This window comes from Lissotriton vulgaris, chromosome 2_1, assembly GCF_964263255.1.
Source record: "Lissotriton vulgaris chromosome 2_1, aLisVul1.2, whole genome shotgun sequence".
NCBI classification, from domain to species: domain Eukaryota; kingdom Metazoa; phylum Chordata; class Amphibia; order Caudata; family Salamandridae; genus Lissotriton; species Lissotriton vulgaris.
In genome coordinates, this window is record NC_141687.1 from 525,548,106 (window position 1) to 525,561,791 (window position 13,686).

Genomic DNA, 13,686 nt, shown 5'->3' on the forward strand with positions numbered 1-13,686 from the left:
ATACGAGGAAGGTTCAGGATCTCCGGAACGACTTTCTACGAGTTAAGAGACGGATGCAAAGTCAGAACATTAAATATAGCCTGCTCTTCCTGGCCAGGCTTCAAGTGCAACACGGCGACAAGACGCATTTCTTCGACCCTCGGTCGGATGCGGACGACTGGATGGACTCTCTGGGCCTGGCGGGCCACGGCCTCACACAGGACTGGCAGGAGCAGAGACGTCGAAGCGGACAACGGCGCGGAGGGGGAGGTCAACCCATGGGAGGACGTGCTATCGCAGAAAGCGGACATATCCCAGTGGGCCCGGATGGTACTCTCCGGACGGAACTTGAGACGATCCCAACCCAGAACCAGTTCTCCCCATTGTGTCTGGTACAAGAAACAAGTCGGATTCGGGGTATGCCCCTAGCCCGGCTGTTGACCCTGCAAGTGACAAATGACTGATGGACCTGGTGGCCAGAGCGAAATGCATGAGGTCTTGGGCTATGTGAGTACCTTTATTCTCCGACCCGGGGGGAGCTGTACAGGCCCGAATGACTTGTGGAGGGGGTTGTTCTCCTGAGGACTGGGGGGACAAAAAGAGGAGGGGTGCTGGAAACCTGGGGGTTTTCTTTTACAGTGGCTACACTATTGTGCCGAGCATAGAATTAACTGACCGACTGTAGAGTGCTGAGGCGGCCGGCTAGACCATTGGTCGGGCAGGGCTGCGTGGCACCAGTCAGTCGGCTGAACATCCAAGTAAGGGGAGGGAGACCCTTCTGGACAGCTACACATATCATTGTTGTGTTTTTCCTTTTTTCTATTCATTGAGTACAAGTTGAGGGGGGGTGGTTTAAAGGGGAGGGTGGAGCTTTGGGGCGGGGTTCAGAGTCTTCTGACCAGGATCGGATTAGGAGATGCAGTACAACCGCCTGCGGGTGGGGGGTGTTGGAGATCCATGTTTTGGTTGTGGGGGGGATGCTGCCGGGCCTAAGTGTAACCTTGTTCGGGGATGTATAGGTTGTCCATTTTTATTTGGAGGGTCACATTGCACTGTGGTGGGGGGGTCATCTGTATGCGAGCTGGGTACTGCGATATCATGGACTACTGACTCATGGCAGGTGATAAGTACAAATTGGTAACATGGAATGTTAGGGGGCTCAATATGATTAAGCGAATTAGGGTGGCCACCTACCTCCGGCGCTATGGGGTCAGCATTGCATTCCTACAGGAGACACACCTTTGGGGAGACTGTCTTAAGTATGTCCAGCGTAGGTGGCGGAGGCAATTTTTCACCACGTCTTACTCCGGGTTCGCCAGGGGTGCATTGATATGGTGGGCACCGGGAGTCCCTTTTAAGGCTCTGCACACTACACTGGATACGGTGGGCAGGTTTGCGATAGTGGTGGGGATGTTAGATGGTCGCAGTGTATGCTTGGTGAATGTTTATGCTCCGAACATCTATGACGGGGAGTTTCTGGGTCGGGTGCTGGGAAGGTTGGATCTGACAAGGTTGGATCTGGACACGGAGCTACTTGTCGCAGGGGACTTTAACGGTGCCCTTGATGGAGAACTAGATAGATTCCCCCCTAAATTAGACGCCAAGCCTAAGATGAGGGAGGTGATGAACCAGATGCTCCAGAGTTATGGCCTGTTAGATGTATGGAGGCACCGCAACCCGGCCCAACGGGTGTATTCGTGTTACACGCCTGCTGCCAATACCCATAGTTGATTGGATTACTTCTTCCTCCAGGGAACGGCAATGTATCACATAGGGGAGATTCCATATTTGGGTCGCTACTTGTCCGACCACATCCCGCTCCTGCTCACGTATTTGATCTGCAGACCACGGCCCAAGATCCCGCTCTGGAGACTCCACACAGAAGCCTTGAGCGACCCTACCTATAAAGAAGCGATTTCGCAGGGGCTCGAGAGGTATCTGGAGGTGAATTGGGGCTCAGCTAGCACCAGGGCGAATGAGTGGATGCCATGAAAGTGGTTCTTCGGGGGATCTGTTTGTCTACGGAAGTAGGGGTAAAAAGGGTGCTAGAACGGGACCTCCGCAAATATGAGGACCGTCTGGCAGTGCTGGAAAAAAGACTTTCCCACAGACGAGGAACGTCAGCCGGAGTGGACGGCCACACGCCAACAGTTGGGGGAAACATGGGCCTCGCTCAGCAAATTTAATAGAACGGCCAGTAAACGGAGATGGTATTCGTAGGGCGATAAGGCTGGGAAGCTGTTGGCACGTCTAATTCGGGTGGAAACCCAGCCTCACCCAATTCTGGCACTGAAGAATGAGATGGGCCATTTGGTGTATACTGAACAGGCGATAAATAATGTCTTTCGGTCCTATCTATGTAAAATTTACCTAGAGTCTCAGTCCTCAGCAGACCCTGAGGGCGTGGAAACATTTCTTGAGGGGTGCAGCTGCCCTGTGTGGACGCAGACAGGAGGAATTGGGGGGGGCCCTCCGGGAAGAGGAATTACGAGCCACAATAGACCACCTGCAGGCGGCGAAATCCCCAGGGATGGACGGCTTAGCTGCTGAACTATATAAAGAGTTTGAGGGCGTTTTGGTCCCGAAGCTCCTTGAAAGTGCGACTGAGGCTTGACTGAGGCTCGCTCCCAGACTCTATGCGGGCAGCGACGATAGTCATGATCCCCAAGCTGGGCAAAGATCCTCTTCTTCCCGGATCGTATAGGCCTATATCCATGCTGCACGTGGACTTGAAAATTATCAGTCAGGTGCTGGCCAGCAGACTCCTCCCCTACCTTAGGCGACTGGTCCATGAGGACCAATCGGGTTTATTCCGGGCAGGAATACGTTGCGGAATATTAGTCGCCTGGCCCATGTCATGCAGGCCCTGGGGGGACGGGCCAAGCAAAACACACTTGTATTTCTCGATATTGAACAAGCGTTCGACTCGATCCAGTGGACATACCTCTGGAAGGTGCTTTTGAAACTGGGACTGGGGGGGTGGTTTGTAAAGTGGATACAACTGCTTTACACCCGACCGGTGGCCAGGGTCCGCACGGGGCGATACGTGTCCAATGGAATCCCCATAACGAGAGGGACGCGTCAAAGGGTGCCCTCTCTCGCCCTTCCTCTTTGCTCTGGCAATCGAACCGCTGGCATGTCATCTCCGCACGGTACTAGAGGGTCAGGGCATTCGAGTGGGGAGTGGGGGATATGGAGCACTTGGTGTCCCTATATGCAGACGACGCGCTGATATATCTAAATCAGCCGACACAGTCGTTGCCGACCCTGATGACCGCATCACAGTTTGCGGTGGCTTCTGGTCTTGTGGTGAACAAAGTAAAATTTCAGCTCTACGTGATTGGGGAACGGTCCGACTGGGAGGGGGTCCAATTCCCGGAGATAGGACTCCCGTGGGTGGACAATACACTTCGCTATCTGCGGATCTGGATCGGACGGAACTCGGCCACCTTCTTCCAGCACAATATGGGTAGGATAATCCGGGGTCTGAAGGGGGGTATCACCTTTTGAGATACCCTTAAGCTCTCCTTGATGGTGAAGATCACCTTAATCAAAATGGTGCTCCTCCCACGCTGTCTGTACACAATGCAAGGGTCCTTTTATGAGCTGCCACACCAGGTCTTTTGAGAACTGGATTTCTTATTAGTCCTCCTATTGTGGAACAGGAAGCGATTTAGGGTGAGTCTAGAGGTCCTGAAGCGTAGATGGGGCGCTGGGGGTTTAGAAGTCCCGGACCTGGAACTTTATTTCTTTGCATCACAATTACAACATGCTATTGCATGGCTGGATACGTACCCTTGATGGGGAGGTCCTTGATGGCTGGTACTTATGGGAGTGGACATTTGGGAGTGCTGCTCTGGCAGAGGGGGGGAGGGGGGGGAACGAGACCAGGGCACCCTCTAGCGCGGCTGGTGACCACGATATAGGACCGAGTAGTACGGCGCCTGATCCGCGTCAGACCGTTCGCCCCTGACATGGATCTCTGGCTGATGCCACCCTTTGCCCAGATTGAACAGGTCATGTCCATGGGCAAGTGGAAGGAGGGGGGCTGCCTGATGCTGGCTGACCTCTATCCAGATGATAGATTTATTACCTATCAGGAGGCAGTGACCTCCTTTGAGCTGGGACCGGGGCAATTCCAACAATACGCTAAACTAGCGGCAGCTCTGGCCATCGTTTCCGGAGGCTCCGGTGCACACCCGCACTCTGGTCATCATGTTGGCGATGGCAGGGGCCATAAATTTGTGACTCACTTATACAGGGCATTACGGGAGGACAAAAAGTTGCGACCCCTGACGGTGGAGGATAAGTGGCAGCAGGCGTGTCCGCAGGAAATTACCCCCCGAGAGTGGGAAAAAATACATGAAGGTGTGAGGAAGGTGTCAGTGAGCAACCGCTTTAAGCAAATCCAGTATAATATTATACACATGACTTCCCTCTCGCCCAAACGGCTTCAGGCCATTGATAGTACCAGAGACTCCCACTGCCCGAGATGTCGTAGTGCACAAGCGGATTTTATACACATGGTTCGGGAGTGCCCCGTGCTCCAGTCTTACTGGGTTTTGGAGGTTCTGACAAGGGTGACGGGGTGGATAGTGGACATGGACCCAAGTGCTTGCCTCCTAGGCTTTATCCCCCAGGATCCCAAACGGAAAGTAAGCAGGCGGTTCCTAATGTTAGGCCTGGTCACAGCCCGGCGTCGTAATGCAATCCATTGGTTGTCCCCACAGGGCCGACGCTGCTGAAATGGAGGGCGGACCTACAGGAGTGGGCATTGGCTGAGGAAGGGCACATGCGAAACTGGAAAAAAACTGAAAACTGAAAAAAAACTGAAAAGGGATGGCAAACTACCTGAGGTCTTGCTGGCTTGGGGGGCAATGTTCCAAGAGTTGGTGGGACAGGACACTCAACCGACACAGGGCAGTTCGGAGTCTGAGCTCATAGGACGGGGGGAGATCCAGTTCAGGACGAAGGGACACACGGCAACCCAACATAGGGAATTCGTGACTCGGACATTATATTTTTGTTCTTTTCTCTTTTTATGGACCCGGCAGCAGGGGGGGATGGGGGAGTGTGGGGGGGGGGGGGGCGAGGTTGGGGGCTGGAGGTTGGGGAGTTCTCACAGTTGTATAACGTTTAAGCGTAACAACAAAAAAAAGGGTAACGGCGAATGTGGTGGATGGGAGAATTATTCAACAAAAATAAGGGGCACAACATGTCAGAAACCTAATAAAAAAAAAATAATAATAATAATAAGTAAATATGCTGCGGGTAGTTGCCTGCTCTTTGAAATGAGAAAGTAATCACTGTCATGTAATGCTATAAATTATATCAACCTGCTGAAACAGTTGAAAACAGTATGCACTGAAGATTATATGTACTGTTGCCACCGATGCTGTGTGTTTAACCTAAAAAAACAATAAAAAGAAAGTAAAAAGAAAAAATGCCAGGGCCCTCCTCAGGAGACCACTGCAGCTTGCACCACCCACTGCCCCTAACAGTATTGCTGATCACAGTACAAAAACACCTGCTAACCATCACACACCTACAAGTGTGACACTTGAGACTATTAGAGGCTCCCAAAGCTATAAGAATGACTTGGGTGGCAGGTATTAGTTATTTTGAACATATATTGAATTAATTAACAACTTTTGTTATGCTCATCTCTAAATAGAACAAACCAGTGCCACCATGTGGCAGACTATCATAAGTGCTGGTGTTAGGAATGAAGTGCTGGTGCCGAGCCCTGGAAACCACCAGCTCCAATTAAGCACTGGCTATGAGAGTTAATTTTGGAAGGGATGAAATGCGTAGTAGGAAAAGTTGGGGCCAGGAAGCATTTTGGTTATTCAGCGTTCAAAATTAGAAATCTCTCTGTACAAGCAAGATAAAATTTGAGGTATCTTTATTATGTTGTTTTTAGTCAACATTTTAGATTGTGGAACATTTTTTTTACTTTTCTAGAAATGAGGGCACTTTCCGAACTGTTGGGTCCATACGGTATGAAATTTCTCAGTGAAAGTCTGATGTGGCATATTTCATCACAGGTGGCTGAACTTAAGGTAAATTAATTTCCGTTTTTGTGATGTTGAGTGCTTTGTTCTTCCCATGCTCATGCAATAGGATTTGTACCTGAACCTGTTCAGTTTTGCTTAATTTCAGTAATTTTTTCAGTTTGTAAGACGATATGCCAGACATTACACAAGATTATTACAGCATATATAAAATAAAATTCGTTGGATGCACTGACTGGCCTCCTGCTCCTGAGGCTTGTCACCAGGGACCCCCTCCTTCAGTCCATACTGCATGCCAGCGCTACCTCCTCCATGGAGTCCTGCTGCTATTCAGCTCTACCTGTGAATATCCATTTTTCAGCTGATTGGAGCCCAGTGAACAAATTTTGCAGTCCACCTTAAGACCCACCACACGCATGCTTCCACTGCTGGCTGATTGGAACCCTATATTGGTATCCAGCATATTTACAGCTCCGGCCATTCCTGGCCACCCTGCTCCTGAGGTTTCTCACCAGGAACTCCCTCCCTTAGCAACTGAATTACCTTTTATAATCTCTCCCTCAGGCTCGTATCGTAGATTTAGTGACTCCATTTTTGTATGAGTGTTAATAGTTGACTGCCTTGTATTGAGTGTGGTGCAAGTGTGTAATCTGAAAATCTGTAATCTGTGTAATTTATTGTTCTCGGGGGGGGGAGTGGCCTCGTAAAATGGCTGCAGCTCCGTAGAGCTCCGTGTGGTTTGGGCGTTTCGTGACTTTATGTCGGGGCTCAAGCTCCTATCCTCCGACTTGGCTGACGACCCAGTGTGTCGCAACACAGTACCTTGCCAACCATCCCCGCGTTGTCCGTTTTGAGGAAGTGCGGACTGCGTTATAGCTTGTACTCCGACTGACCATTGTTAGACTACCATCTTAAAAGCATCAAAACGTGCCTGAGGACTTACCAAACGGACCGCCAAAATACTTGATTTGATCCGGAACAATGGAGGTAATCAGCAGAGCTGTCGGCGCTGCTGATATGCCACAGCGGTGAGGACTGCCGTAGATCAGACTACTGACCGGCGGCCACTGTGGTATCAAGATGGCGTCGGTGAAGCCTTAGGTGGAGGGCCCGTTGTGGGGGCGACACAGAGAACCCGCTGCGGCATCTGGAGTGCGGTGGAGCACTGGAGACCCTCTGGGGAACCAAGACTGCGCTGAAGGTGGGCCTGGTAGGGTCCTCCACCCTGTGACACTACGCGCAAGTGGCAGCAGTGACTCTGAGCATAGTGGAAGACTTGTGAGCCACGGAAACTCCTGTTTGGCCCTCATGCAGCAGAGGAGAGTGCCGGGGGACACAGTGGGTGATTGATGGAGGTGGCTGGCACATTCAGTGCCGTAGTCGGTAGGCCTGCATTCGAGGCTCCGAAAGCTCCTGATCGTGCCCTGAACCGGTGAGTGAAGTGCGGTGAGCGGGGACCAGGGGGCACGGGGGGCTCCTTGACTGCCTTATCACTAGGGGGGCTCTTTTTGATTATAATCAAACTTCGACACAGCACACCTGACTTCAAAATGGCGACCCAAGTGAAGCTCTTACCCACAAAGGGTTGCATGTTGTAAATATGATTTTACTTTGTTTGCATTGTCTAGTCTGTTCTCCATGTCTTTTGTTGTTTCCTTCTTTAGAATATTGTGAATATTCTTTCTTGCTTGTTACCTGGCTAGTATTCCAGCTGAGGCAGTTGGAGCCTGGCCAGATGGTGGGATGCACGTTTGTTCCTGTGCTGTGATTAACCTTCTCTTCTACAACAGAAGTCTCTGCATGATTCATCTTGTTGTGTTTACAACATTGCACAAGCGATCGGATGGGCACCTTTACACAAGGTAGATACGTGGGCCCTATGTGACGGGAATTGCTCTAAGAGGGGCTTAAGCTCAAGCTCAGGGGGGGGGGTAACCCCTGAAACTATAACTTGCCTGATCCTAAGATGGCCGCCAGAGGCCTAATGCCTGACACATTAAACACCGAAAATATTGCAGCTATGAGTGCCATGGAGATGCAGATGCCCACCTGAGACTGTGGACGGGCTGAATGGAACACCAGGGGCAGGATCTCTTGCCTGACCCAATGTTGGCCCCCATGAGATCAATCTGACTCAACTTGCCTGACTATAACATGGCAGCCTATCCTCATTCCCTTTCCTATCCTGCCACCCTCGTTTTCTACACTCGCCTGTCTCTGGACTCAAGGAGCGTCGGTCACGTCCTGATCTTCACACTAAGCCGGCTGAACACGAATCACGTGGCCGATTCCCGGTGGAGCTGCTCCGACAGCTAAAGGAGAGACCACTATGGCTGTCACCTACCCAGCCGGACTTTGGACATATGTTTTGTCAGTTTCTCCACTGCTGTATCCTTCCTGTGGTTTCCCAACTCTGGTTAGTCTTTTTTGGGTCTTGATTTTCTTGTTCGGTATTAACTCCTGTCTCCTGAATCTGTGAACCCACCTCTGACCCTGAAGACCTAGCTTTTTGACCGATGCGTGGTGAAGCTACTTGATATCTGAAGAGGAGATGGGCTGTGGACAATCCCTTCAGCCATCACCTACCCAGCTGGTCTTTGGACAGCCCTTACTTCGTCTCTCCATTGTATTCTCCCTCCTACCCCTTTACTCCACCCCCTTTCTCCTTTACGCTCCATTTATCCCTCCTCTTTGCTTTCCTGTTGAGACGAGCTGTTTGGCTGATGCCTGGTGAAGCTACCCGATAGCTAAAGAGGAGATGGGCTGTGGACTTCCCCCTTGGCCATCATCTACCCAGCCAGACTTTGGGCAGACTCTCCTTTATCTCTCCATCCTATCAGCCTCCTACCCCTTTACCCCGCACTCTTACCCTTCTAAGCTCTATTTATATTGTCTTCTACTCTATTGAAATGTTTTTCTAGTAACTGATGTAACGTGTAAGTGATGTAATTTTGTAATTTCTGTGGAACCTTATGTAAAGCGCTATGATATTTCTGGGTCTAGCCAGCGCTATATAAAACTCTCAAAATAAAATAATCGTAGTGTTGCTGTGCGCTGTAAGAACACATGAAACATAGAAAACTACTTCGACCCAAACTACCCGACAAAATATACTCTTCCCACCCAGAAGCATCCTTCTTCCCAATCATTGATTAAACGAAGTATAAAACAACTCTAATTGCGTAAGCACCATGTTACATAAGCATTGTGGTTCCAGTCCTTTCTGTGGAGTTAGTACCTGCTCCTGATTTGAGAAGTTGGAGGGCTTCCCCATCGCCCCTTCATTAATCTTAGATGAATTGACACCATGTCACTCCGGACCCGGTTCAGTTCCTCTATTAGAAGGAACGCTGGTGTCGTGCAGGGGCCCCACTCATCAACTGATATTCTTTTTCTTTTTTTTTTTTTTTATATATATATAACTCTTTTTATTGAAGGCAGAATTTCAAAGATACAATAGCATGTTAGTCACAAAAATAGTTCTTACAGGTCTCTGACAGGAGATTGCAATGTTACATTAAGCCAGTAGAGCCGCTCAACTGTGGAATGTACATTAATGAGGTGGCATCTCTTCATCAAGGGCAGGGAAGTTAGGGAGCAGTGGGGGAGTACATATTGCACCACAATATGCTTTCCATTTCGCCCATACTTGTGACCATTTATTTCAGCACCCCCTGGACACATAAACAGTTTTTTTCTCAGAACATACACCAGTAGATACCTTGCTTCCACAAGGCCAGCGTTGGGGCCTCTCTCGCTCCCCACAATCTTGCAATATTATGTTTAGCTATCATGTGCCCCAATGTCGCCCACAGTTTCTCCTTGCTGTTGAGATCCATCGGTCCCCATATATTAAGTAAACACCGTTTTCCCTCCAGATCACTTTTGTGGCCCAGCACCTCCGCCATACACCCAAACACCCTTGTCCAGTATTTGCGTATGATCTGGCATTCCCACAAAATGTGGAAGAACGTTCCATCACTGGTATTCTTTGGTTTGTCCCGCAGCGTCAGTCCCATGGCTTCCCTACTCGCTCAAGTGGGGGTTGCATCCTTCACCCACTTCCAAGCTTGAGCAGGATGTTTACAAATTATGGCTTTCCCTTGAAGTAGAACTTTTAGTTTGGCTGGGTAAAGGTGCATTGCCCTCAGCTTTTGCTTCATTTATTCAAACGATTTCCTCCAGGTCTGCGCTAACCGTATGTAGTCCAGAAAAATAAGGATTTTCTCGATTTATTCCCGATTTTAACCTCTGACCCTTGGTCAAAGGCATACTTCTCCCCAGCAGCTCCGCTCATTCTTCTCTGCCATTGAGCCTCGATCCCCCTCCTGGGAGCGTTTGAGACCCCTTGCCTGCCAGTGTTCCTTTCATGTGCCCTGCCAGCCTGACTCTCACCCCCACGCCCCCTTGGGGCTCTCTCGTAATTCCTGGTATTGTCATGTCTTATTTCTGCCACTGTCTTGTAATTGTAATTCTGGTATCGTTTTGTGACTTTTATTCACTTGCATACCACTGTTGTGCCCATTTGCGCCGCTTCCTTCTCCTGCTGCTTCTGCCCCTGCGGCCCCACCCCCTGTACTCAGCCGCTCCCGCCTCCCTGCTGCTTGTCCCTCCCCCTTACCTACTTAATGGTGGCCACTGCGTGGTCGCGCCGCTGGCGCGCCTAAGGCAAGCCCAACTGCGCTTGTCCACAAGCCGACCACTACGAGCGCCAGGGACCCTGGATCTACTGCCGTCCATCGCTACAACCCTACCGCACTCCTCTCTCTCAACCCCGGTAGACCCATAATCTGCCAACAGGCCCCACCGCACATGACCCGTGGCCAGTTCTCCTGCCTCCGCTGCCACGGGACCTTCACCACCACCCCGACCCGCAACACCACTAACGCCAGCACCGACGACGCCCTCCGTTTCATCCTCCTCAACATGCGCTCCGTACACAAACACGCCATCAAAACCTGGAACCTACTCGACTCTCTCTCGCCCGACATCGGCTTCTTCACAGAGACCTGGACCAACATCGCCTCCGCCCCCGACATCAACACTGCCATCCTGGATGGAGTAAGGACCGCCCCAACCACCCGGGAGGAATCCTCGCCATAGTCTACAAAAGCACCCTCCTGCTCACCACCTCCAGCGAAACCTTCCCCTCCAGCGAACACCTGCATTTCCACATCTACACCACCTCTAAGACCACATCCATGGAACACTTATCTACAGACCCCCCGGACACCTTTCGCCACCACCAACTTCATCACACCCCAAGCCATCGAATCAATGAACTACATACTCATTGGAGACCTCAACTTCCACCTCGACAATGCCAGCGAGCCGAACTCCACCAGCCTCCGTGACAACCTTGCCAGCATCGGACTCAACCAATTCGTCAACACACCGACACACAGAGCAGGACACACCCTCGTTCACATCTTCGCTGCAGAAACCGTGTCCACTTCCGCCACACAACGCAGCCACCCTGGAGCGACCACCACTGCGTCCACTTCACCGTTGATAAATCCAAAGCACCCAAACCAGCCCGCCGCAAAGGAACTGGAGCAAGGTCACCAACTAGCAACTGAACTCCACCCTCTCCCGAGACAACCACACCTGGGCATCCGACGCGAATACCGCAGCCAGAGAACTACACATGTGGATCTCCAACTGCGCAGACACGCTCTCCCCTCTACGCAACCCCAGCAAACAACGCCCCAGAAAAGCTGCCTTGTTCACCGCCGACCTCCAAGAAGCCAGGCGCACCTGCAGACGCCTGCAGACGCCTGGAAAAGAACTGGAGCAACACCAAGTCAACCGACAACTACTCCACCTACAAGCACGCCATGACGGACTACCACAACCAAATCAGAACAACCAAAAGGAACTTTAACAGCAAAATACTCACCAACTCCAAAGAACTCTTCAATGTCATTAAGGAATTCACCAACCCACACAGCAAAGCCACAGACATCACCCCGTCACAAGACCTCTGCGACAAGCTCGGAACCTACTTCCACCTCCAGATCAGAACACACTATGACAACTTCATCGACCACCCACAGGACACCTCAGCCAGCCCCCCGCCTCCTCAAGACACCAGCCAGCCCACCATCTCCAACTGGACACCTATCACGACCATGGACAAAGCCACAGCCATGAAAGGGATTGACTCGGGGGGTGGGGGGGGCCCCTGACCCCCGCACATCTACCGCAGACACCATTGCGCCCCAACTGCAACACACCATCAACACCACCTTCAAAACAGGCATTTTCCCAGATGACTGGAAGCGCCCCAAAGTCAGGCCCCTGCTCAAGAAGCCCACGGCCGACCCCACTGACCTCAAAAGCTACCGGCCCATCTCGCTTAGCAGCCAGAGTGGCAGAGAAGATAGTCAACAGGGAACTGACACGATTCATTGAAGAGCACGCCGTCCTCGACCAGTCCCAATCCAGATTCCGAGCCAACCACAGCACCGAGGCCGCCCTATTTGCCACCACATTCGACATCCGCATCCTCCTGGACCAAGGCCACTCCCCAGCCCTCATCCTCCTCTACCTGTCTGCAGCCTTCGACGCCGTCTCTCACCGCACACTGTCCGCTAGACTATACAACGCCGCATACAAGGAACTGCCCTAGCCTGGATCCGCTCGTTCCTCACCGGAAGAAGCCAAAGGATCAGACTACTGCCCTTCCTCTCCGCCCCCACGGAAATCACCTGTGGGGTCCCACAGGGGTCATCTTTGAGCCCGACCCTCTTAAACATCTACTTGGCCCCCCTCGCAGACATCGTCCGACAATACGGCCTTAACATCGTATCCTATGCCGACGACACCAAGCTCAACCTCCCTCACCAAAGACCCCACCTCCGCAAAACTCAACTTCCAAAAAGGAATGCAAGAAGTCGCAGTCTGGATGACCAACAGCTTCCTAAAACAGAAGACTGAAATCCTCTTCCTTGGAAAAACCCCTTCAGCATGGGACAACACCTGGTGGCCCACCGCCCTCGGAGGTCCCCCCCCACCCCTGCAGACCACGCCAAGAACCTAGACATCATACTCGATTCTTCACTCACCATGAACCGTCAGGTCAACGCAGTCCCGTCCAGCTGCTTCAACACCCTCCGAAAGACATTCAAATGGATTTCCCCGAGTTGAGGAAAACAGCCATCCACACACTCATCACCAACAAATTCGACTATGGCAACGCACTCTATGCCGGCATCAAGTCCCTACTCTGCAAACAATACAGAACACCGCGGCCAGACTCATCCTTGGTATCCCACGGCGCGAACACATCAGCCAACACCTGTGGCGACTCCACTGGCTCTGCATGGAGAAGAGTCTCCTTCAAAATCCTCACTCATGCCTGCACAACAACGGACCCAAATACCTCGACGACAGAATAAACTTCCACGTACCCAAAAGAAGCCTGCGATCATCCAACCTCGCACTGGCTGAACACTGCCCCCCCCCCCCCACAGGATCCACAGAGCAGGTGGAAGATTGTTCTCTCACATTGAAGCCAAGACCTGGAACGAGCAACCAGCAGACATCAGACTCTTCCCCCTCCCTGAACACCATCAGGAAGATGCTCAAGACCTGGCTCTTCAGCTGAAAGAAACTGCACTCCCCTACCCCCTCTCCCCTGCGCCTTGAGTCCCTCACGGGTGAGTAGCGTGCTTACAATCCCTTGATTGAT

The 13,686-nt window shown here is 51.5% G+C and overlaps 1 protein-coding gene across 1 annotated transcript in view; it reads left to right on the forward strand.

Moving 5' to 3' along the window:
- NCKAP1 (NCK associated protein 1) overlaps nucleotides 1-13,686 on the forward strand; it is a 649,223-nt gene that overhangs the window by 456,011 nt on the left and 179,526 nt on the right. The window contains exon 23 of the mRNA XM_086955458.1: nucleotides 5,944-6,041. Coding sequence (XP_086811584.1) covers nucleotides 5,944-6,041 — 98 coding nt within the window. The remainder of the gene's footprint in view (nucleotides 1-5,943; nucleotides 6,042-13,686) is intronic.